This window comes from Oryzias latipes, chromosome 4 (assembly GCF_053564925.1).
Source record: "Oryzias latipes strain Hd-rR chromosome 4, Olatipes_Hd-rR_3.1".
NCBI classification, from domain to species: Eukaryota; Metazoa; Chordata; class Actinopteri; order Beloniformes; family Adrianichthyidae; genus Oryzias; species Oryzias latipes.
The window spans coordinates 12,423,589-12,450,402 of NC_136240.1; the positions used below are offsets into that span (position 1 = coordinate 12,423,589).

A 26,814-nucleotide genomic window follows, 5' to 3' on the forward strand; every position below is an offset into this window, starting at 1 on the left:
CATAATATCCGTAACAATAATAAAAGCAGATTTAGAAAATTATCTTGTATATTACCGAGCTGCCAGATATCTATTTATGTTGCAGCTCGGGTTGTTTACAGCGGGACTAATTTCCTCTACCGGTATTTCAAACACTACTGCGCATGTGCAAATGATTTATTCCGACTGAAAGTGTGACCTATGTGAACGTATGTTATAATCGGAAAAAGGTTTTCTGGGCCCATGTACACGGTTGAATTCTAATCCGACCATTGATCCGATCAAGATATTTTGCACATGAAACCACGGCTTATGGTGTCGACTCGCAGCGTGGCGGGGGCGTGACATCACAATGGTGTATCTCCATCGTGATGTCAGTCAGCCATCACGATGGACAACCCTACTGTCCACCTCATTTAATCTACTCTGTGGTCGGGTCTATGATTTTACACAACTTTTACCTGTCAAAATATTGTCCTACGGACTCAAAACATTTATGGAAAAGCTCTGCCCTGCAAAAGGAGCACAGATATTGAGAAAATTCCCCTTGGATTTCAATCTTGTAACAGAGACGCTTGACCCTGTGTATGGGGTTTCATGTATTGACACACCTGCCTGGGCCACTGTGTCCGCTGTCTGGATAACAGTACAGAGCGGCAGCAGGTCACCCTGATACTTTCACAGACTTCAGATAATCAATGGGTCAACGCAATGACACCAATAGGGGATTACAACCACTCAATTACCCGCTGCCAGTTTCATTTTGATTTTTTTTTTTAAAGACATTTAAAACAGGTCTTGGTTTATTGTGTCTTTTTTTAAGTAGAAGTACTTGAAACCTTTGCCAATTTCAGAAATGCCAATATTTTAAAACAGGTGTTGGTAGCTGGAATAAGCTCCACCAACCCTGTGATCACGATAGGGATTAAGTGGGTTTAGAAGATGGATTGTTTTATGAAAGAAAAAAAAAATCTACGAAAAAACAAAGCAAGAAGGCAGTTTTTAACAAATTATATTTAATTTCAATTACATTGAAAGTTAAAGTTAATGTCATTCGGAATAAAATCTAAAAAATGTTATGTTCATCAGAGTTTTAATTTCCTATGAACTAATCTATCAAAAATAGAATTCAGTCAAGGTGCTTGCCAAGTGTTGCGAAAGGCCAGTAAAGGTGGGGAGGTTTAGATACCTTCATTGATTTTGTTTAAATTCCATTGGGCTGTGTTCAGAAGTCTACTGTTAGTCGTGTTTTTAACAGTGGTTCCCTCCTTGTAATTTTTTTTTTTTTTAAAGCTACAAATAACTGTTAAGGAATCTTAAAAAGGCAAACTTGCAGCGATGTTTAAAAATAGTGGATGACATTAATTAGAGGGTGCACCATAATGATACAAACTGACAGGGTGTCCCAACACAGGCAATGTGTTAAAAGTATAGGGTCACCATGATAATCAAAGCAGAACTATATAAGCAAGAGTTGGAAAAACATGGGCCAGTACTAAAAACGTGCTGATAATATTGTGCAGATCTTCTTTCATTAGCATTGTTGTCTATGTAGGATTGCAGTCATCCCACGGATCAAAATCGCTTTCCAGTTCTTCTAGGATGTAAAATGATTTGTGAAGTCTTTGAAGTAACAAATTGTTCACACACTAGATAAACATTTTTTATCAAAATGTACAGCCGTGTTATTCTGGACATACCCAGGACTGTCCAGTGTTTTCTTGTGCGTGTCCCAAGTCCTGGTCAGTACAGAGGGTCGGGCCAGAAAGGGCATCCAACCGTAACGATGAAGCCAGATAACATGTGCTTATCATTAACGAATTTACTGCGGCAACCCATAAAGGGAGTAGTCAAAAGGAAGAATAAGCATGTTTCCAAAAAAACTACCACCCATGCATGCATGGCATGGGCAGCATGACCGTCCATCAGTATGGTATGTACCTTCCGAAGCTTAAACAAATGATCAGAGAAAGCTCAAGAATAACCCATGGTTTTATATTTACTTCATCTCCAGGTTATTCTTTTTATTTCTTTTTAGCTGAGTCAGAGAAGAGAAAATTAACTGTAATTGCTGCAAATGTACAAGAACATAAAACCCACATGGTCTCCACATATGAATGTGCTTATCAGAATGCAAAGGAAGGTTTGCCAAAGGGCATCTATCATCTCAAAGCACAGTCACCTCACTGTGTCTGTGTTACATAATCGTGCATGACATGCACAGAGACTACATGTTTCTTTCATTCTGTGCAGATCTGTTATGCACCAGCCCATCCATCTGTGCTGATTTTCAGTTTGGCAGAAAAGCTATCGCAAACCAGGCTGACTCTGCATTCACTTAATTAAAACAAAGCTCTTCACCTAAAAGTGCTTACCCTGGCCTGATTGGCAACATGATGTTATCTCCATACCCTAAGAACTATATAAAATAAAGAGTTGTAGCTATAACTAAGTATTATCTTTACAAAAGCAAAAGAAATGATTTAAACCTTAAAAACTGTGTCAAATTCCAATATCTATCTCCTATAGACAGGAAATGTGTGCTATTATCTAAATAGAAATAAAAAAAAAATTATACAGTAAGCAATACAAATTAGTGAACTTAAACATTTTAAACGTTGAGAGAGGAAATAAAACAAAAGTAAAAAAAAGAAGGAAGTAATCCAGTTGTTTTATTTATTTATTTATTTATTTTTCCTAACATACCTAAAAGTTACCACTTTGAGGTTCAGTGGAGCAAATTTTACCTCGTAATTATTTTTTTCTACAAAACACATTACTGTCATTAATGTTTTTTTTTTCTTGTTACCAAATGGTTCCTGTACTTAATTTAAATATTTTTCTTTGCTTTGTTTACATATAAATACTTATATATCAATAAAGTTTGGTTTTATATGATGGGAAAACCTTTTTAGGTTTTAGACATTTTTCTGAAGTACTTGTATTCAAGAGTATAAATAGTCGCCTTGGGGGGGGGGCTACTTGGGAGTGGCCCCCCTCCTATGGTTGCCGTATGGAGTGGGCCCCCCCTCTTTCGGTTTTATTTGCACCTTAGACATGTAGGGTCCTTGGTAGGGGGGGTGCTTGGACATCACTGCAAGCAAGCAGCAGATGTCCTCCTGGCACCCTACCCGCCAATTTTAACCGCACCTTAGACATTTAGGGCCCCTTGGTGTGGAGGGTGAGGGGACATCACTGTGAGTAATCAGGAGATGTCCCCTTAGTGCCCTACTCGCCAATTTTAACTGCACCCCCCTTAGTACACACACCCCTCCCCCTTCAATATATACATTCAAACATAAACACACACACATGCACACAAACACCCTCTCAAACACCCATACACGCACACACATTTTACAAGGAAGGTGGGACCTGGGTCCATCTGTCCCCTACCCCTTCCCTGGTGGGGGGTGCGGGCCCCTTGGCGATGGCGGCCGTGTCCCTTGGGTGCCGGCTCCCTGGGCCCGGCGGTGCTCTCTCCGCACGGTGGGGGGGTTCATATTACACCTGAGCCGGGGGTGTTCGTGTCCCTGGGGGGTGGGTCCTGGTCCTTGCCCCTGGACGCTGGGCCCCGCCAAACTTCCAACATGGCCGAGCCTGGTCGGGCCATATTTATAACATCCCTTGTGGGCCGCCCTTTTTTCCCCGGGGTTCCCCCCTCCTGGGCGGGGGCGGCGGGCCCCTGCCTTGCTCCTACCTGGACCAACCGTGGGCCGGGTGGGTGGCTGCCTGGAGTGCGGAGCGGGTCTCCCTTGGGGGGTCCTGGCTCGTACCTGGGGTCGGGGCGGGGGGATGCCCGGAACTCCTGGGTGGTGGTGGGGTGCTCGTCTGGGGCTGTGGGCGTCCCTCTCCGGTGGGGCCCTGCGTTGGGCTCTTCCGGCGCGGCGGGGGGCTGCTTTCCTGGCTGGGCTGGGGCGGCGCTCTCTTTCCCTCTGCGCCTCCCTGCTCTCTGGCTCTGGGGGCCTCGCGGCGGTCCTGCTGGCCCTGGCCTGGGTGGCGGTCTTGGTCGCCCGGGGGGCGGTTGTTCCCTGCCTGTTCCCGTGTGGCGTTGGGGGGGCTCCGGCTGCCGCTGCTGCTGCGGCGGGGGTATGGGTGTGGGGGTGGCTGGGCGCTCCTCCTCCTTCTTTTCACATTCCACCATCCATTTTAGAAGAACATAAACACTCACCTGAGCACAGGTGTTAGCTCACCTTTGCACTAATAGTTTGCATGATTGAATGAATGAAAGATTTCACACTAGTTGGTTTAAAGGCATAGGTATGCGTTCGTGAACACTATCTGTTTTGTGTGCATGTTGACATGTGGACATTTTTGCGGCTAGCAGGTGTGTTGATAATATTTGAGTGTGTGTGAACAGGCCCCGCCCTTTTTGTACTACATTTGAACCGTACCGTAACGATAAACAACCAGTAAACCTGCCTGCTCTATGCTGCTTCATGGTCTTACCCCCCTTCCCCTCCTATTATCACCCTCCTACCTCCCCCTCTCTCTAACGTCCCTCTCTCTTCTTCCCCTCTTTCCTTTTCCGTCCGGTCCAACACCAAAGATTTTCAAACATGATTGAAATTAATAAAGTTTGGCCTCAATTACAAAAGGGGTTTATTCAGACATACCTTTGGTTTGTCTGAAGATGAATAACCCCTCTTGTTAAAATAAAATATGTCCAACACAAGAGGCCCTCAGCTCTCATCTGTTTGCCTAGCTGTTGGACAGGACAAGTTAAAAAAAAAAAAAAGGAAATAAAACAAAAGTAAAAAAAAGAAGGAAGTAATCCAGTTGTTTTATTTATTTATTTATTTATTTTTCCTAACATACCTAAAAGTTACCACTTTGAGGTTCAGTGGAGCAAATTTTACCTCGTAATTATTTTTTTCTACAAAACACATTACTGTCATTAATGTTTTTTTTTTCTTGTTACCAAATGGTTCCTGTACTTAATTTAAATATTTTTCTTTGCTTTGTTTACATATAAATACTTATATATCAATAAAGTTTGGTTTTATATGATGGGAAAACCTTTTTAGGTTTTAGACATTTTTCTGAAGTACTTGTATTCAAGAGTATAAATAGTCACCAGTTTTACTTTCAAATGTGTTCAGGCAATTTACTGCTGGAGGCAGGAATGACCTCCATTTAAGATTCTGAACTTTCCCTTGCATCATATCATTTTAATCAGAACTAGTGTGAATGATGCAAAGCCATTATGCATGCATTGTGGGTCAGATTCTCGTGTGTTCCGAAGACATTTGGTGTTTGTCAGGATTTGACAAGCCAAATTTTCACCACACTGACAGATTGAGCCATGTGTGTCAAAATGATTGGTTTTTCTGTTTTCGTGCCTCTGTTATTATTATGAATACGAAGAAAATTATTCATAATATGAGCACAGTTCTGCAGGGAATCAGAGCTTTTTAAAGCGGAGGGCTCTTTTGCACCAAAGTAATAAGCTGAACAGTTGGACACTTGCTGTGTCTGCTCACATTACCAGCATCTGGCTAAAATAGCTTTTGTTAAAAGAAAAAAACAAACACTAAGAGAACATTGCCAAATTTATCACATCTGTAAAAGATGACAACACAAGATAACAAAGGCAGTATGTACAAATCAACATGTGTAATGTCATGCTAATTTACAGCCGAAATTATCATAAAAATTGGGGTAGTGCAGATAATTAAAATTACATGACATGGCAGTAAAGTATTAGCATCACAGGAAAAGTAAACCACTGAAACAAATCCAGGTTCTGGTCAAAGGTCCCTTGCTATATTCACCTTTCACTTGCCGCATTTCCATAACGCGTATGCACATTCGGTTACACATATCGAAATTCTAGAAATGTCAAAAAAACACAATTTCGCAATTAAACTGTTTCCGTTAAATCGTAATAATGTTAATAAACAAAAGTGATGAGTCATTCAAAAACATAGCGATGAATGTAAACAACACTTTGATTTACAAAAGTTCAGTTCCACTTCCTGCCACAGCACTAGCGCTCATCATCATCTATCAAAGGAGATGTTGGTGGCGTATTCTGGCCATTGAGTGGCAAACTTTTTACACATGGGAGCGTTTTTTTAGGCAAATTTATTATCGCAAATCCAAATTGCACAATTTCAAATTCCATGGGAACGAATGGAAACACAGCTACTGTATTGAAATGGATTTTTGTTGGAGTATAATGTTGAATGGTTTTATTTTATTTCAAGTTAGAACTTTGTCAATCAATCTCCCATGTGCCACGTTTCCTGTACAGAATACGTTCAGTTTACCTAATTTACACATTCGTGATCACAAGCAGATCTTTGGTTTTATTTCTATGATTCTGGATTTTTTTTTAATGAAAGATTGAACTTAAAGAGTTTAAACAAGAGAAAAATGTCTGCAAATATGAATCTCTGTCTGAGAAAAGTGAAGGGTTTAACAGTCTTAAAGAATCTATAAAACAGTAGTAGTAAAAGATAAAGCTGACTTTTTCGCAAACATTACACAACTCCCACGATAAAGGAGAGAACACATCTGGAAACTCTTGTGACCTCAAGTACAATATCTGTCAGATGAGAAGGACTTGGTCTTTCAATAACATCAGTATTATTGATTTGAACAAAAAAGTATGTGATTTTTAGGATATTTTCCACCAGCCATACATTACATGGAGCATTTTACAAAATGACTTTTAGTACATGACTAAAGGAAAGTAAATGCACCGAGAGACCCTGTTACTTTGGAAGCTGTCCAAGCTCAAAGCTTCCTTCATAACTCTGCCAAAGAGATTTGCACCACGTTTCAGCACATAAAGGAGCCCTCATTTTGCATCACAGAACCTGCTCCTACCAGTCAGACTTTGAACTTCCATTAAGCTATTTATCACAGTTCTGTGCTATTCATTTCTTTCTCCTAGCACCAAGCATGGGTGCCTTTTCTCCATTCCCAGCTCAACCTCAGGGTTCAGTCTTTAATGTGTGGAATGACTGAAATGTCAAGTTCAACCCTTTTATCACCGCCAGATGTAAAGATGCAGATTTAAAAAAAAAAAAAAGAAAGAAATACATTTCCCTTCAAAGATATGTGTCTTTAAGGTATCCTGTGTTTTTTTTTTGTTTTTCCTCAGTTGCCCCATCAATCCACGAAATGAAAAGTCACGGCGTCGGTTTGGGGCGCACAGCTCTGATGCGGTGCGAGGCTGCTGCCGTGCCGTCTCCAACGTTTGAATGGTACAAGGGAGAAAAAAGGTGAGTGTTGTCTGATGGCTAGTTAGGATATTTGTATTCAATTATGTAATTGAAGGGGCCTGGGCTTGCTCCGGGGGGGGCGGCGCTTTCTGGCTCCCCTCTCTCTGTGTGGGGGTGGTGGTGCTGGGCCTGGGGTGTCTGCGCCTCCGGGGGTGGGGCCCCGGGGCTGGGTGGGCCTGGCCCCCTTGCTGGGGGGGGGGGGGCGGGGGACGGCTGTTTGACCACCGGGGGACAGTCTATCATCTGTCCCCAACTTACCCCCTTCCTCATATAACCTCATAATAGGGTGAGGGGGTGGGGGGCTTAGCCTGCGATGAGCCTTGGGGGGGGGGGTTTACTAGGCAGTGACCCCCCTCCTGTGGTTGCCGTATGGAGTGGGCCCCCCCTCTTTCGGTTTTATTTGCACCTTAGACATGTAGGGCCCTTGGTAGGGGGGGTGCTTGGACATCACTGCCAGCAAGCAGCGGACGTCCTCCTAGCACCCTACCCGCCAATTTTAACCGCACCTTAGACATTTAGGGCCCCTTGGTGGGGAGGGTGAGGGGACGTCACTGTGAGTAATCAGGAGACGTCCCCTTAGTGCCCTACCCGCCAATTTTAACCGCACCCCCCTTAGTACACACACCCCTCCCCCCTCAATATATACATCCCAACATAAACACACACACATGCACACACACACTCTCTCAAACACACATACACGCACACACATTTTGCAAGGAAGGTGGGACCTAGGACCATCTGTCCCCTGCCTCTTCCCTGGTGGGGGGTACGGGCCCCTTTGCAACGGCGGCTGTGTCCCCGGGGTGCTGGCTTCCTGGGCCCGGCGGTGCTCTCTCCGCGCGGTGGGGGGGTTCACATTACATCTGAGCCGGGGGTGTTCGTGTCCCTGGGGGGTGGGTTCTGGTCCTTGCTCCTGAGTGCTGGGCCCCGCCAAATTTCCAACTGTGGCCGAGCCTGGTCGGGCCATATTTACAACACCCCTTGTGGGCCCTCTTTTTTCCCCGGGGTTCCCCCCTCCTGGGCGGGGGCGGCGGGCCCCTGCCTCGCTCCTCCCTGGACCAACCGTGGGCCGGGCGGATGGCTGCCTGGAGTGCGGAGTGGGTCTCCCTTGGGGGGTCCTGGCCCGTACCTGGGGTTGGGGCGGGGGGATGCCCGGAACTCCTGGGTGGTGGTGGGGTGCTCGTCTGGGGCTGTGGGCGTCCTTCTCCGGTGGGGCCCTGCGTTGGGTTCTCCCGGCGCGGCGGGGGGGCTGCTCTCCTGGTTGGGCTGGGGCGGCGCCCTCTTTCCCTCCGTGCCTCCCTGCTCTCTGGCTCTGGGGGCCTTGCGGCGGCCCTGCTGGCCCTGGCCTGGGTGGCGGGCTTGGTCGCCCGGGCGGCGGTTGTTCCCTGCCGGTTCCCGTGTGGTGTTGGGGGGAATCCGGCTGCCGCTGCTGGTGCGGTGGGGGTCTTGGGGTGGGGATGGCTGGGCACTCTCCCTCCTTCTTTTCACGTTCCACCATCCATTTTAGAAGAACATAAACACTCACCTGAGCACAGGTGTTAGCTCAACAGACTGAATGACTGAAATATTTCACACTAGTTGGTTTTAAGGCATAAGTATGCGTGTGAACACTATCTGTTTTGTGTACATGTCGACAGGTGGACATTTTTGCAACTAACAGGTGTGTTTATAACATTTGAGTGTGTGTGTGGACAGGCTCCGCCCTTTTTTTTTTGTTTTTTTTTTTACATTTGAACCTTACCATAATGATTAACAACCAGTAAACTTGTTGCTTTATGCTGCTTCATGGTCTTATCCCCCTTCCCCTCCTATTATCACCCCCTACCCCCCCTCTCTCTAACGTCCCTCTTTCTTCTTCCCCTCTTTCCTTTTCCGTCCGGTCCAACACCAAAGATTTTCAGACATGTTTGAAATTAATAAAGTTTGGCCTCAATTACAAAAGGGGTTTATTCAGACATACCTTTGGTTTGTCTGAAGATTAATAACCCCTCTTGTTAAAGTAAAATATGTCCAACCCAAGAGGCCCTCAGCTCTCATCTGTCTGCCTAGCTGTTGGACAGGACAAGTTAAAAAAAAAAAAAAAAAAAAATTATGTAATTGAATATTTATTCTAGGTTTATGTTATTAAAATACATATATTCTTGAGTAAATACCTATGTAATAGATTTATGCACAGTTTTTAGGGGAAATATTTAGCCTTGTTGCTGGGATTGTGCATTGTGTTCTGCATTCTGATTGGCTAAAAAGTCACTCTGCTTCTTCTCTACCTGTGCATCAATAACGTTGCAGTTTAATATGTAAAACAGCTTGCCAAATTCAAATTACATACGTGCAAATTCTCTAGCAATTTTGAGTTTCTTTAAAACCCATAGAAAAAGAGCGACAACAACTGCCTATCACTATGTTCTTCACCCGAACAAACACAGCTGCACCGCGGGCTTCAGAAGAAGAAAACACTGCAGAGTGGAGTCAGGATGCAGCGGCTCAGTCTGAAGAGCAGTGAAATACACCTGAGTCACTATTTGTCCGACTGTACTTTGTATTTTTTTCATAATCATTTTAAATTTTCTCCCGTTTAATCCAATTACTCGGGTCGCGGTGGGCGGGGATAATCTCCGCAATTTGAAGCTTTCGGTTCACAATGATGATTAAAATTATTATTAGACAGTGCAGTACAGAAGTTATTTGTTGAAGAAAACGTTTCTAAAGCACTTTTATTTGCGAAACAAATGCTTGAGCCTGTAAAATGGTTTGTTCTTTCTTTTCAATGTATAACAGAGTAATTAATTGGATAATAATTGTTAAAAAAAAAAAAAAAAGAATTCTACTTCACGGATTTTGCCTATCACGGGTTCCTTTAGGAACGTAACCCCCGCGAAAAACAAGGGTTTACTGTACCTATGTAGCGCTTTACTACCTTCTTAAAAAGGCCCAAAGTGCTTTAGAGTCACAGTCCCTTCACCCATGCACACACACATTCACAGTGCCTTGACTAACACTTGTGGCAACATAGACCCACCAAGAGCAATGCAGTGTTAAGTGTGTTGCCCAAGGACAAATAGGCAGGCAGGGCGGGAACCAAACCTCCTATTTTCTGATTAGAGGTCGACCGTTCTACGTCTGCACCACAGCCACCCCAAAATACTCCCATACAATCTTATAGTAAAAAGAAAAACATTTAGAAGAAAGTTGCTTCACTTTATGGGTAAAGCAGAGACATTTGATCAAACAGACGTTATCTTTAAAATCATTTCATTTGACATTTGACAATAGCAACATCTAGTAACATCTTCCATTTATATTAAAGCACTGTTTGGTTGTCCTGTTGGTTGTTTTCTCTTTCCTCCAGAGACTTGGAAAGTGTTCGAGCCAGACTCATGTGTGCCTGAACCTCACCTTGCATTCAAATGAAACGTTTGCCAGAAACTGGCTTAAGTCATCTGCCACACATATATCAATTAGTCTGGTTTTCAAGTGTCAGTTCCTGAATTTAAAAGCCAAATTAGAGCTAGTACCCATCATTTACCTACTCCTGGTGAGCACAATTTCAATCATCTGCTCACACTGTGCTAATTGTAATTACAGGGTGATTCAATTCAATTTATTCAAATTGCTAAGGAGGCAAGTTGGCATGATTCTAGTCTTCGCTTAATTCAAGGACTGGATTCGTCTATACCTTCTTAGATGGCTAAATTATGATATTTTTTTTTTCAATCTACTTATGAACAGAACACCTGAGAGAGGACTTGAGCACAAAACATGTTCCACTTTTTATAACCTGAACATTTCTTCTCTACCTTTTCTGTACATGGGCTGAAGAATCCTGCTTTAAGCTCTGTGCTAATATAAGCATAACACCAATCCAGCTCTTTTCAGATACACTTTGACAATTTTGACAAGTAAATTTTGATTTGATGTGTTATAAAAAGAACACCTTGAAGAGCTTTCTGCTACTGACTGGTCTGATGTTGAACCAATGATGGGGACACACATATGGAGACACTATCAGTTATTTTTAAGCTAGCTCTGAGAGTCACAGCAGGACAGGGAACAACAGATTTGTGGATATTTGGTGGACATGAGGTCACACATAGTGTATCTTGAGCATCTTGAACTCAGCGAGAGATTATGAGTGAGGCACAACAAGACCAACACCAACATGCCTTCTTAATGGAGGGTTTTGTTGTTTGCAATGCCAAAACTGGGACTTCCCAGCAGCCACTGAGATGAAAATAAACAGCCTTCACAGCCACCCGACTGTCAGGATGCATAGCATATTTCTAGACAAAATAAATGTTATCCTTTTAGGCTTTCAAAAGTCACAACACCAACTAATCTAACAAAACATTGTTCGGACAAGATGTCGGCACCAGACAGTTGTCGACTTTTCTTCTAATCCTCACACCTCAAACTAAAGGACGAACAGCATGACGTGGGACGCCCTGCTGCTTCACCCTGCAGTCATTTTTCTCTTGTCTTAGTCCTTCACAGCATCTCCCTAAAGCCGACTCAAAAGACCCAGAAATGATTTTATATAATGCATGTATAACCAAGCAAGACAGATCAAGAACATGTTCTGATTCACAACTTGGGCTTGGTCTTTTAAGGAAAAAAAAACAGGACTGAAAATGTGCAAACAGGACACACAGCCACAGTTAAATACAAACAAAACATTACAAGCCTTCAATCAAGACCAATGACTCACGGATCAAACTCGTTCTTACTAGTTAATATATTAGATTTGAATGGTTTCTATGTTTTTCCACTGCATGTATGAAAATAAAAAATAGTATGTTTTTAGTTACCATCATTTATACATTTATTTAGAACAGAAAGTCAGAATCAACTAAACAGAAAAACACAGATTTAGAAGGAAAGAAATGTCATTAAACACTTTAAACAATGTCACACACAAAGGTTTTCAGCCACCTTCCTGATTGACTTCAGCCGTCAACAAAACAGAAACGTCATTGTTGCTTTGGATCATTTAACAACCAATCCTGAAAATGTTCTCCACAGTTTTTCCATCCTCCAAGTTTTACTGACCACAACTACAGTAGAGAGATGACAAGAGGATAGTAAGGGAAGAAACAGCAACACCTCAATAAACTAGAAAACACTCACAGTCCTTTCATCAAAACTGAACTTCAGTCTCATTTTTTCATCTACAAAAGAAAAACGTACGGTAATAGTTTTATTTTGAAAATGAGAACCTTTAAGACCTTTTAATTTGAAGGGTTATTTACCATTACTGACATTCAGTTTGTGGTTTATATACATAAAATCCAATATTATTCTGTAATTTTATATAAAAAAGTACATTGCCTAAAGAGTATTTTTCCTATATTCTACTACATTAGTTTGTGAATCAGCGATCTCAGATGTCACAAATATATTTCCTTTTTTTTTCAGGAACAGATTGTGAACATCCGAGCAGTCAGTTTATTGTTACAGCCCTGTACTAGATACAACTAATGATACACAAAATGACAACAAAAGTAAATACACTAGTTGATATGTGGCACCAACATTTTCTTTTGAAAGAACAGTAAGAAGAGCTTTACAATCTTCCTCAAAGATAAAAGTGTCAAACTTGAAAAAAACTTCAAGCAAAAAGGAATTAAATTTAAGGACTGTAGACATAATTATGTTGGAAGAGGAGCTATTGTGTAAACGCTGGCTTAGATAAGGATGTGTAGTGTTTTGTCAACTCACATTATGCACAAGGTTTTTTAATTTTTCTTTTTGGTGGGGGGTGTTTGAATAACAATGTCCCGTTTACCAAAGGAAGAGAGAGTGCGGTGTTGAGATTTGCTGAAAAGTCTTCAAAACTATTATGCCATTGCAGATCCACTTACAAATATTTCTTTTCTTACCAACCCTGGTTCATGCAATGTCTTTGCTCTTTTTCAATTTCATGGAAAAATCTAAAACCTCATTTGTTCCTCTTTTGTTCTTATCAGGATTATCAAGGAACAGGGGATTGACATCAAGAGCCTCAGCTCCAGATCAGTCCTCACTGTGACCAACGTGACAGAAGATCGTTACGGGAACTACACATGTGTCGCCACCAACAAGCTAGGAAAGGCCAATGCCAGTGTGCCTCTTATTCGTAAGTTGTCATTCCGCCTTCTTGTGGCTAAGTGGAGTGCTTAAATGACTGGCGGCTAAGAGAGTGCTCTAGGTGTCAGTGAGAGGTGTGTGTCCTTAAGTGTTGTGCTGGAGTAGCCTCAATTAAGGGTCATTTGGTGAATACGAAATTAAGGAAACCACGGTAAACTCAATGCTATTACTGGAAGTCCACATTTAAGCACTGGAAGTGTTTTTTATTTTTGTATTTTAGCTATGATATGATGTTTTGTGGTCGCAATCTGTGTGAGAACGAGTGTCTGATTTAAAATTTAAATTGTAGTCAAGCTTTAACTGAAACAGGTTAATAAAAGGTTCAGTTTTTTCAGATCTAAAAAGCATGTATTCTATGAGTCTGTGTGTTGTTATAGAACAACAGGGACAAAAGCAAATATTCTTTATTAAATGATGTCACTGATTGATCCAAAGGTCTAAAAAACAACAGCAGACATCAGATGCAAAGTATGAGAGCTTACTATACAGCAAGACACATACACATTGCAGCTTTATTTTGAATTTTATTTTTGGTGGAAATTAAAGATAAAATAATATTTTCTTAAAAAAACAAACAAATGTTTAAGTGACCGAAGATGTTGCTAGAGAAAACCTTTATTTGTTTGCTTGCTCACTCACATTTGTAAGCCCATACATTAATGACTAGCCACATTTGTTCAATGTTAATCACATAACAGCATGTATCATTGATTACCATTTCTCCTCTATTCAAACTAAGTTAAAAAAAATGACTGATTTATAATTAAAATGATTTGGTTTAGACACATGAAAGAATTTCAAAAAGCTGCCAACAATACATAATAACAAAAATAGTCAACCCTTAAAAAGCCTGGGGAGCTAGATGGGCTTTTTAGGTTATGAGGCAACCTGCTTTAGGCTATAGTAAGAAAAGAAAAACAAAATTGCAGGAGATGATTGAGCCTGTTATCACACCCCTGTCCACATTAATGACTCTGAGGTGGAAAGGCAGCCATGGACTGAGCATCCATCCAGGAAGCATTCTGTTTTTGGCCTGATGATGTTTGGGAAAAGCTCAGTATATCACCGATCAGCAGTGATTCCTGCAGTCTGTTGTAAAAGTCTACAAAATTGCTATGCTAAATTAAAATGTTTATCAGTATTGTTGTTGATCACAAACTCAGTTCAGGCGGTATAACTCCAGTAATAGTCAGGCACTGTGTCCAACTCCCACAGTACTTAAGCATCCATTTACTGAAAATAATCTCAAAATCATCTGTAAAATAAATCAAAACATACTTCAATGATTCAAATATTCCTCTTTTCAGTTGCTATCTGATAAGAAAACACAGAGAAGCCCACAGTTCTTCCTTGTTTTTTTACATCTGAGAGTTTAGCTGTTAAAGGCCGTGTCACACAGGAACTACATACATTTTCCACATATGACATTTTGGTCTTTGATGATACGTACGTGAGATACATAATTCATTAGTGTTTCTTGTGTTCATAATTCGTCGATGTGCGCTGACGTCGGTATAGGGGTTGAGCTGATGGGTGAATTCGGTTTTGAGCTGTTCAAAATTTTTGATTAGTCGAGAATGTGCAAGCTTAATGCATCTTTTACGTAGGTTGTACACGATTAATCTTGCGCAACTGTGCATGATTTTTTGCTATATGCATATGAATATTTGTAGCTTTCCTTTTCCAATGTGTTTTTTATAAAAATGTATAACTGTTATATCACATATAAGATGCACATATCATGTTAAAATTATGTATTTAGGAGAGAGAATAAAGAAGAATGAATAAATAGAATAAAATTATATAACTGAATCTTGATATAGGTGTTCTTTGCGTGGTTTATTTGTACTTCTGGGATTTTAACTTTAACAAAAGACCACAACTTTTCTCACTTTATCTACATATAGTCACAAATGACACATTTACATTGGTGCAATAAGCGCAAAATATACATTGTTGCTGTGTGACACAGCCTTAAGGTTGAAGTCTTATTTAGCTTCACTCCATTAGGAGTTTCTTTCTCCCAGGTAATGCTGCATAAAGCTGAGTTTGTTCTCTCAGTTGCTTTTGGGTTTTTGTTTATCAAAACTGATGGCAGACTGAGTCGGCTAATGTATTTATCTTTGTGTTTCAGAGCAGAGCTGGGTGGAAAAACCCACTTTGATGCACTCAGTGCTAAAATATGAACAGGTAGATTAAATTATTCACTCGTTTGCTTGGCGCTCTCTGATGATAACATTGTCCCTACCAGGGCAGAGACTCCGAATATCAGAGAGATATTTCTGTAGAGTTGGCAATTGTCAAAGGAGCCCTCCATTCCCCTGTTTGTGTATGCACAAAGAACATCAAAGGCTTGTCTCAGATACTGAAATGGATGATCTTAATGTGACACCAAGAAGGCCTCAAAGGGAGAGCAGCAAAGAATAGACAGAGAAAGCAGCCAACCCCAACTTCTCTCCCTCCTCCTTTCTGTCTTTATCTCTGTCTGTCTCTCTCTTTATCATGGCTTTTTTTTAACTCAGATTCCATAATCTTTTCATTACATTCTCTTACTGTATCTCATCTCTTTCTAACTTTTCACATATTGCCTCCTCGCCGGTTCTACTGTACATTCAAACATATAACAACCCGATTCATCCGTTCCTGTTTCTCTTGTAAATTAGACTAATAGGAAAGGTCAGTTCCACGATAAAAATACAAGTTTTGTCTCCAGCACACGTCACCGGCAAAAAACTAAGGGTGGTTTTAAATCACATTGATCAAGATGTCCAGGTAGAAAGAGATGAGAAAGTTTGGTGCACGATAATGAGGTTTTTCTGTGATTGTTTTTTTTTCCTCCTCTGTGCTAGTATTATCCAAGCTTGATCATAATGAAACATTTGTAAAACTCTTATTAAGATTGTTTTTTACATTAGTCCAATAAGGCTTCATGAGTGAAAAAGATTGTTGCTTTAGAACACTAGCAAAAATAACGTCAGTTTGTTAGATTTTTCATTATTCAAACATATTAAAACAACAGTCAGGCAACGACAGATTTAAAAATAGGTAGACGAACAAAGTTAAGACTGAGTTCAAATATAATCTCTTTTTGGTTAGTTTCAATGCAATATTTCAAAAGTGTCCTAAATAAAAGCTCCACTAGTTGAGTACTTCACAAAATCACTTAAAATTGCTTTGGAATGGAGATTTAGGATCTGCACAATAAGGAACAGAATATAATTGAACTGTAAACTTTTGAATCAAAATGGAATTGATTTAATGGTTTGGCAACGAACGGTACACAGAGAGTCAGAGATTAGCCACAGCTGAAAAACCTTCAAGATCCTCGCCAGAGACGGTGTCCTAGCAACTTAACCCCAGGAGCAGCATCCCTTTATAATCCAAATTTATGCATAAATTAGAAAATAGAGTTTAATAAAACAATGTTGATGGAGAACAGGAATGGGAAATCATCAGTTATTTGTTAGTTTATCCAGTCAAAGACCTAGTTAGAATCTGTGACATTCTATATCTCATAATAGATACCTTTCATTTATTAGGTCTTTAGTTTCTATTGAATTCTGTTTTCTTAGAACTTTTTGGTGTTTATTTGATGCTGTTAAAATTTCTCCCAGGGACTGTGAACTCTTTCAGCAAAGTGGCACTTTTGTTGAAATGTGTGGAAAAACACACCAACTTTGAAGAGGAGTACAATCACACAGCCTCTGGTACAACTTGTTAGAGTACCGTATGCCGTGCATATGCGAGTGTGCAAGAGTGCATATATCTTTTTATACACTTTGAATAACAAAGCCCCCTGGGTCATCTGTAAATGAACAAACACCAAAGTGGAGAAGCACTTGTCACAATTGTCAGTACTTTTGAACAACAGCTCCGTGAAGAGGGAGCAGTGAATGGAGCTAAATGGTGCATGGAAGCAAATGAAGCGGATGTAAAAATGTTTTGAAATGAAGATGTGTTTTATATTCAGTAAAACTACATCAAAGCAGGCACATGTAGAGCTTCTGTCATGACTTATTGGGCCCTCACACACTTCCTTTTATTCCCATATCTGTATTTGAATGAGGTAGAATGTGTATGCAGGGTTGTTTGAATAAATTATAGTTCATGTTCGAATGGAATTGTAATATTTTATATCGTCACTTAAGTGAATTGAAACCAACCTGAGGTTTTAGTCACAACTGCCCTTACGGGTGGAAACAGGCTGTTGAAAAATGGGCAAACCTGTAGACGCACAGAGGTGGCCTGCTTGAAATACGTGAAAATCACTCTGTGACCCTGTAGGGCAAAAATGTTCATGTCCTTTTTGCTACGGGCATGATGCTGGCGGAGGGGCATAGCGAACACTTATACCGCATGCAAGGGTAAGGGTGAAGATGCAGGCGCGTGGAAAGGAATTGTCTTTTTTTTTTCCCTTCAAATCTTGCAGAGTGTGCAAGGGGCTCGTGAGTTTGGTTTACGTGGTAAGTCCGGCCCTTTGCGTCCAGCCTGACTTAGGAAATGAGGAAATCAGAGTGTAGTTTGTGAGGGCCTCTGACAGGCACTCACGTATCATGCGCACAACTCGTGATTGCGGCATTCGCACACCACGAACAGTGAGGGGCCAGTACTCGCACTTTACTTAAGACTAGTGTGCGGCGTAACGGCACCATACAACAGCATTACCCGTATGTCATATGTGCACGCAACTTGCATTAGCCTTCCGAATACTTCACGATAAACTTACCACACACACGGAAATTCTGCGTTCCATTTTCAATGGCGTCCATTGAGGGGGTCGTACTAGCCTCAAGGGAACTGCGAGACACACAGGCGCTCGCCTAAGGAATTCCCGCTCCTGTCTATGACCCTCCATGGGCTCGGACGACCCAAAAACCTGCAACACATATACAGGTGCATGTGACTAAGACTTTAAGTAAATTGCCATTAATTTCAACCATACCTTTTTCCCAAAATATAAATAAGGCAGTTTATTTGAAAACACATCAGAATGAAATGCCACATATATAACACTCCATTTCTTTTCCATGGGTTTCTCAGGTTTTAACACTGCTTAGTGAAAAGTTACTAAGGGTTTCTTTTTTATGTGTAAGGTTGTGTCATTTATTTTTTTTTTTTCAAACTTTCACTGCTGCTGCCCCTTTTATGCTCCGTCCGTGGTCTGTCAGCATGTTGTATGCGGTAGCCGCAGAGGCCTTCAGTGGCTGTGTCCTGTTTTGCCAATGGGAGCCTTTGGTGTTTGTGTCCTAGTTTACGCTCCTGTGATGTCGCTTCACAGTTTATAACAAGCATGATTCACTGGCATTTATGGCACCCTCATGTTTTCAGGTGATGTGCTGCCGCCTGCTCAGTTTGTGGCTGTGCTGCAGAAATTGCTGGTTTGTTTATTTATTTATTTTGTGTACACTCATTTGCATTATTGCTTTTCAAAATAAGATACCCCTGCACCAATTAAGTTATTTTCATACGGTGATGTTTAGCAAAATTCCCCTTCAGTAAAGCTCATTTAGGAGAAAAATGTTTTTGTGAAGAGACATAATAACACAATGGCCCCTTGAATTTGCTCAGTTTGTTTTTGATAATGTAGGTTTTTTTTGTTGTTTTTTTAGCAACTGTAATTTAAAACCACATTTGTTTGCTGAAATGTTTTCTTATTTTGAATTAGGAATAAAGGTTGAGCCTTCACCTCTGAAACAAATCAAAAATTATCAATGCTTGTAGTCCCCTAAGTGACCACTGGCAGTTGGTTTCAATTTGGCATGGACTCCCTTGCTAAAAAGTAAAATTTAAAACTAACCAATTTTTGAGCCACAGAGTTGGAGGCATGACATTCCAGTCAGTGGAGCTGCACCATTTAGGCCTTATTTTGTCTGTCTGTTCAGAATCCTGTGGGTGACATCAGAGATTGCTGGTCATGGCTTTGATTATATAGCAGAAATTTTGGAGTTGTTGTGGCAAAATGTATCAATAAAACATATTCAAAATGCCAAAATGAGTAAAATTGTGAGGTATTGCAATGAACAGGTTGGCGTCCTTGTTTTAATTGTGGCAGATGGAAGTGAACTTTGGTGAAAAGGGCTGGGCGGCTCAAACCTAAAATTTCTGAGGATTTGTCCCCCTTAAGTGGTGAAGCTCTCATCCCCCAGCCCACTTCAGCTTAGCCCATAAGGAGATTTTCTTTATCTATTATTTCTTCATTCCTGAAAAGACCGGTGTGGAGGAAAAGGAGTGACTCCCTCTTTTATGTCACTGAGGCAGGAGAGACGCTGCTGGCTTGTAGGTTAATGAACATTTTATTCATTTGTCATGCTCATCAGTCACTGCATGTGTAGGTGTGATTTTGACACATCTCTTCATCTGCCTTTGTTGTTGATGATGTTGTTTATTCCCACACCGTGGAATTTTTTCCTGAGTCACAGATCCATCATAATGGAAGCTAAAGGTGAAATCCAAAATGTAGGTGTGTGATAAAAGCCTGGAATGGTGGTGAATCACACCATGAGCTTTGTGGATGTTAATCAGCTGGTTCTAATTTTTGGGTTTCATTCACATTTTCTTTTCTTTTTTTGTTTTTAGTCTTAGTTTAAACATTAAATATAAATGTTTTCAGCCTTTTTATGTTCACTTTATTTTACACCAAATGACACTTCCCTTCAATACAAATCATTTTAATGTGTTTTATTTTTTTCCAGATTTGGTTGACAGACAAGCCATTAGCACTTTTTTTCTGTGTCCCAGCAATAAGAAAATGTAAATGCATGACATTTGACTGCACCCACACCACACCCACCCTTGCCAAGTTGTGCTAGAACCATCCACTGTTCCACTCTGGACGAGTCATGCCAGTGTGCGCCCACACGATGAGACATTCTCTGGCCAACCTTCCCTATCACATAAAAAGAAGAAGTAGCTTGATGGCTCACAGATAAAGTCAACCTTTAACTGTAACTGTTCCATCATCAAGGAGGAACGACTTAAGTGAAGGTTTAAACTGATAGAATGATCAAACTGAGTGCTAGAATTATTTCTTTCCATGGCTTACATGTCTTTCAGTTCAATTATAGATTCTGTTTTGAGAAGATTCCCAACAGGTGGAATTTGTGAAGTTTAGAAATAAACCTTCAAGAAGGTCTGTGGATGTCAATCCTAAACACTGACTCCCTCCTGCATTCAGCTATATTTATCTAGATATCCAGATATATATGAGCTGTCCGTAAGTTGAGTTCTTTGTCAAACCTCTTGGGTGGAACCTAAAGCTAGAGCTTCCAAAATGCTCCTCAATCTTGCCATTAGTTCATCTCCTCGCCCCCCTGTTTTATTTTAATCGTTTCCTCCTAAAGAAAGCAGCTTAAACCCTTGAATGAAGGCATTAGTCCTGGATTCCCTGAAACTTTTTTGATTTTTTTCAAAAAAGCAATGGTCTTTGCCGTATGCGAACACATTTGGCTGCTTTGTTTGCGTGTTTAAAGATCGTAATTGATCGATTTTGGCACAACTCCTGATCTGAGTAGCTTTTGCAAGTTTTAGCCAATAGAGCTAGCCTGGGCTGAAGATTTAATAGTATTTTGATCCATTTCAAAAGGAAACTCACTTATATGCATGAAATGACCGACTGTACATCCTGAGCAGAGCCACACATGAACTTTGGTCTCCTCAAATCATGTCAGATAAATCTCCTGAATTGTCCCATTGACAAAGAACAAAAAGAAAAGCAATCCAGGCAATGAAATAGCTGTGAAGACTAATGTATTTTATCTTGCAAGCGGGCTGGCTGTGTATATGAGAATGGATGGCATATACACTACGTGAAATGATGTGTAGCCCGGCTGAATGGAAGAGAATAGAAGTCAGTGTGGAGCTACGGAGGAGGGATTGCATGTCAAAAGATATGTTCCACAGTAATGGAGGAGTGTCGGGAGCTCATGAAGTGATTCACTGGTGAATTCATGCTCAAGAATTAATCAGATTTCACCCGGCTGCCTTTTTAAGAAAGAACTGAAAAGACACGCTCTTTATATGTTCGCTCCCCCTGAAATGCTCAAAGGAGCTAGATTTGTGGAAGAAAAGATAAATTTTGCCGTCCCCTCACTAGTTTACCAAAAAGGGCAGTCGTATAATTCCAAGTGTGAATATTGATTCCAGTAATATTTCCCCTGTCATATAGTGGGATGAAAGCAAATGTTTTACTGTTGTGGGGATGATGGCACTCTGTTAAAAAGCAACATCATAATTGCACATTTGTTAGAAGATCACAGCCAGGCAGTAGACAGAGTGAGTGCTGCGTGGATCACACTGTACCTTATTTGCCCTGCAATCAAAAGCAGCCACATTGAGTTCCAAAGTAAATGGATTATAATGAAAAGTCTGGGCATGCATTTGCATTATGGCCTGGCCTACATACAGCAGCTTCAGCGTGCAACTCTTATTTTGAAATGGAAATATGTGAAGTGTAATCATGACTTGTGATATATAAGCTTCACTATGAAGTATCTATGAAGAGTTGAGCTTACGTAATAACTTTATTAAAAGTATAAATAGCTATACCAGGAATGTCACAATGAAATTATGCAGAAAAACAAAGACTAAATGATTTTTGATAACTTTATCTCAGATTTAGCATCTTGCTGCGCAGTTCTTGGCATAAAAACTTAAATAAAAACCTTTCATTTGTTTACTATTAGTGTTCAGTCCTAATATCTTAGTCACAACTGCCCTTATAGGCCATCCTTGCACAAAAAATAGGCAAACCTGTAAGGGGCACAACATATCAAGGCCGTAGACCACTTGCTGAGCCTGTAGAGGGAACATAATGCACATATTTATTTATGGGTACGCAAGGGGTGATGATGTGCACCCCTTGCGTACCTCTTGCATGCTCCTTGTGCAATCAGAGCCCAATTTTTGTGTGCTTTCTTAGGACGTCTTATGGGCACTCATGTATAACCTGCACATCCCAAGGGGTCAGTATACCCATCATACAAACGACTAGATTGTGGCATAAGGGCACCGTACAAGAGGATCAATCGTATGTCATAAGGGCGACCAACTTACATTTGCCTTATGATACACAAACCACACGCACAACGATAGGATGTTCCATTTTCATGATGTCCCTTAAAGTGGCCGTACTATCCTCAAGGGAACATGCATTTTTAAAAAGAAAAACAGTCTTACAGCCTGAGTTGTTACAAAGTGAAAATAAAACTATGTCAGTGTCACACTGTTTTATCTACAGGATACCGAGGGATCAGACTGAAATGAGTTCATAAGATAATCGGAATGAGCTTAGTTTCCTATTCTGAGGGATCAAACAGCGACTTTCAGAGTTTCCCTCGCCCCCCTGCCATTTAAATCAGTTTATGCATGACAAAAAAAAAAAAAACAGAGAAGACAGAGCTTCAACCATCAGAGACAAAGGACAGATTAAAGTTGTACAACTTAGTACATTTCCAGAAGGTGCTGTTGAAACTGTTGGTAGAACAGAGCATGATGTGATACGGCATCAAAGCAAGAAAAGGCGAGTTGTACCACATGCCAGAATAGAGATTTCACCCGGCCACAAATCCCCCTCGGATGTTTAAGCAGCAACAGCTCCTGGTCTCATCTCACTTTTTTTTTTTTTTTTTGTCTTAGTTGTAACTCATGCAAATCTGAGACAGCTGGGGGAATAAAACATGTTTGTGAGCATGTGACAGCTGCATCCTCGCACAGAGACATCAGTCCTTAATGCATGAAAAGGATTTGCCTCCCTTCCCTGTCCTTTTTGTCCTTGCATGCATTTCTTTTTTCCTTTTGTTTTACGTCTCCATTCTGTTAATAATACATGAATGTCCTCTTTCCCTCCCCCTTCCCTTATCCCCCCCCCCTTTCCTCCCCTGTAGCAATTATTGAACCCACCTCAACTAGTGCTGTCCCAAGCCCAGGTCAGTATATGTTACTATGCTGTACACCAAGTCAGTAAAGAGGTCCACTGCCTCATACTAACCTGAGCTGGAGTCCCCTCCCTACCATCTTGATTTTTTTGATTCCTTGGCTGGAATGCCTGCTGGGTGTATAGCTTCATTATATGTCCTTTTTGCATTGCCTATTTTTTGTCTTTTTGTATCAATTCAATATCTTACGTGTAACCTTGAGCTGGCTTCTACATTGCAGCGCCCTCCCCCTTGTTTCTTTTATCACAACCCTTACCACCATGCGCGATTAAAGCAAACAGTGGCATCATCAAGTGGCTGTTCCATATACTTTTTGGGTTTGGTGCTTTTCATGTTGCTTAATCCCTTTTTGGCTTTGTATTAAAAGACCCTTCTCTACTAGTGTAGATGAAAGAAAGGACATTATTGGTGGCAAAGGGCTTTGGTTTGCTGTTTTGTCAGATGAAATCGCTGCTGTCCTTGTGCTTTATCTGCTTTTTGTCTACTCTTCTCTGAGACTTCACGTATCTTCTTCTTTTTTTTTCCTCTTGTTACTTTCTCTGACTTTCCTCTGAGTTGCTTCTCTGCAAATCTGTGCAACCTCCCAGTGCTGCTGTTGTTGGTGCTGCACAGTCAATGTCACCCTTGTTTCCCCTCGTCTCTGCGTCCTCCTGCTTCCACGTTCCAGCACAGAGTAATCCTCTCTGGCTAAACCCCTCCCTCTCTTTCTAATGGTTTTAAGCAAGTCTCATAATTTAATCTCCCCTGCTAGTTACATTATTTTCCACAAATAATTTATAGACTCAGCAACTGAAGTTCCACTCATCTATTCCTCCATCACCTCATGTGTGCAATTCATACTGCATGATTCGTTTGTAGAGTGTTTTTAGGAGCTTTGCATCCTGATCTGTGGATAGAAGCCTTTTCCTAGCCTGTCTGACTGTCTGTCTGCCTGCCTGTCTGTGTGTCTTCTGACTGTCTGTCTGTCTGTCTGCCTGCCTGCCTGCCTGCCTGGCTGGCTGCCTGCCTGTCTGTCTGTCTGTGTGTCTTCTGACTGTCTGTCTGTCTGTTTGTCTGCCTGCCTGTCTGTCTGTGTGTCTTCTGACTGTCTGTCTGTCTGTCTGTCTGTCTGTCTGTCTGTCTGCCTGCCTGCCTGCCTGCCTGCCTGCCTGCCTGCCTGTCTGTCTGTCTGTCTGTGTGTCTTCTGACTTTCTGTCTGTCTGTCTGTCTGTCTGTGTGTCTGTCTGTCTGTCTGTCTGTCTGTCTGTCTGCCTGCCTGCCTGCCTGCCTGCCTGCCTGCCTGCCTGCCTGCCTGCCTGCCTGCCTGTCTGTCTGTCTGTCTGTCTGTCTGCCTGCCTGCCTGCGTGCCTGCCTGACTGTCTGTCTGTCTGTCTGCCTGCCTGCCTGTCTGTCTGTGTGTCTTCTGACTGTCTGTCTGTCTGTCTGTCTGCCTGCCTGCCTGCCTGCCTGCCTGCCTGTCTGTCTGTCTGTGTGTCTTCTGACTGTCTGTCTGTCTGTCTGTCTGCCTGCCTGCCTGCCTGCCTGTCTGCCTGCCTGCCTGTCTGTCTGTCTGTCTGTCTGCCTGCCTGCCTGCCTGCCTGCCTGTCTGTCTGTCTGTCTGTCTGTCTGTCTGTACTGAACATTTTCATCCTTGGAGATTAAGTCAAATAGTAGGTGGAAAAAAATCAGTAACAACAAACAATCGGGGCATGGCCTTGAACTCTCATTTGATTGAATGCTTGCAGAACAAATGACAATTTCATGGTTCACAGGAACACCACTGGTTTCAGACCCAGATAAAGTCTCTGAGCGAGCCACCGTTCTTGTTTTGTTCCAAGTTGTGTTAGAAGTTTTTTTTTTTTTGATGGAACTTTCTGTAAGTGGCTTCCTAAGGGGATTTTTTTTGCCCAGATACCAGTAAATGCCTTCTTGTCCCAAAAAGTTTGTAATTAATTTTGATAATTAACTCGAGCAGTTTATTATCTGCTTGTATTTCCCCTGTGAAAGGTTTCAGAAAAAATGTGGTATTCAGTTTAAAACTTGACCTTTATATTTGAAACACAGATGTCCGTGGAGCGAAGTCTAAAGAAATCCCATCCTATGACAGAAAAAAGTCTTATATTTTCCATAAAACTGCAGGTTTTACAAACAGCATTTAACAGCTGAAGCTACAAGTCAGGGTAGACTCACATTAACAAATTTAGAAACATACTTTCACCCTCAGAACCTCAGTTGTTCTCTCTCATTCTCCATTTACAGATGGACATAAAATTATCTGGGCAGGTCTGGCAACATTAGTCCCATCAGGAAGGAGGCATTGCCCAATGCTTTAGGGATTTAAAGATGCTGCACAACAAACTGTTTTGCAAACTGTAATTTTTTCTGTAGAGGCCATTTGTGTAATGCTACGTTCCCACCAGGCTCGGAATTGCAGTTTCAAGCAGCCTATTCCAATGAAGTCTTTGTACACGCATTCGCATTTTGAGCTTGTGTGTTCAAAACTCTTGCATTTACGCATCGCTACACACGTTTTTAAGTGTCAGTTTTTGGGCTCTGTGTAGAAAATGCAAGGGCATTGAACGTGTTGAAAGTTAAGTTGGACTTTGACCAATCAGAGACTCCGATCTGGTAGTGACGCATGGGCAGTGTCCTTTTTTTAAAAACACGGAATAGCCAACCGTTTGAAAAGTGATCAGGGGGAAAATAATAATTGTGGTTTGTGCGCAACTGAAATTGCATCACACCAAGTCTTTCATATATCGGAATAGAGCTGTGAAAGAAAAAGCCTGGACCAAGATTTAAAAGATTAGCACCGCTTTGACATTTGACACCAAGCCTCTTTTAACTGTCGGTGACGGATATGTGCTAGAATGTTGCGCCAGTCTACTGTGAACACCATATGCTAAAAGCACCTTGAAGAATGCCTGTTTAGCATAATCTGAACTCATATCACATGCTCAGTGTGTACGTAGCGAAGATGCAACACTGTTAAAGCAGAGCGGTATCTATTAAACCAGGACATACAAAGAAAAATGTAGTTCCTAATTGCTTTTATCGTACTAAACCTCAGCAACACTATCAGCTACTGGCTTTTGCTCTGAAAGACAAAGGTAGATCCATAGAGCTGTTCATTTGCAGAAGCTGTGAGTATTCAGAGAGCCAGCTGCATCCCCTCGCCTTTATCTGACTGTCTCAAACCGCTTTCAGACAGTCGGCCTTCGCTGTTGCTGCATTTCTACCTAAAACAAGCTGTGCAGTGACAGATGATGCTGCACAAATAATCTGTTACAAAAGGCATTAGTGCAATCATCACAGACAGTTGTTGGCCCAATTTTCGAGGGGGACCTGGTTGGAGACGAGATGGCACCCAGGCATCAATAGCCGTAAAAGAAATTCTACAAGCTTGCAGAATTCTAGCACCTTTTAGCAAAGCTTTTTCATCTGCATAAACGGTTCAGTGTCCAACATGAGCTTAAAACGGGGCAAAAGCGGTAATTGTTTTATTCCTTTTTAAAAAGGATATAAACAAAAGGCTCTGAAGTATTGCTTACCGGCTTTGCGCCGGT

General features: G+C 41.4%; 1 protein-coding gene across 3 annotated transcripts in view; it reads left to right on the forward strand.

Annotated features, from left to right (window-relative positions):
• negr1 (neuronal growth regulator 1) overlaps nucleotides 1-26,814 on the forward strand; it is a 165,119-nt gene that overhangs the window by 110,610 nt on the left and 27,695 nt on the right. For 2 of the 3 annotated variants that reach the window (XM_023954182.2, XM_078945847.1), the window contains exons 5-6: nucleotides 7,091-7,211; nucleotides 13,178-13,326. In XM_023954182.2, the coding sequence (XP_023809950.1) occupies nucleotides 7,091-7,211; nucleotides 13,178-13,326 (270 nt within the window). Of the gene's footprint in view, nucleotides 1-7,090; nucleotides 7,212-13,177; nucleotides 13,327-23,218; nucleotides 23,261-26,814 lie in introns of all 3 variants that reach the window. The other variant, XM_023954181.2, reaches the window with a different exon arrangement.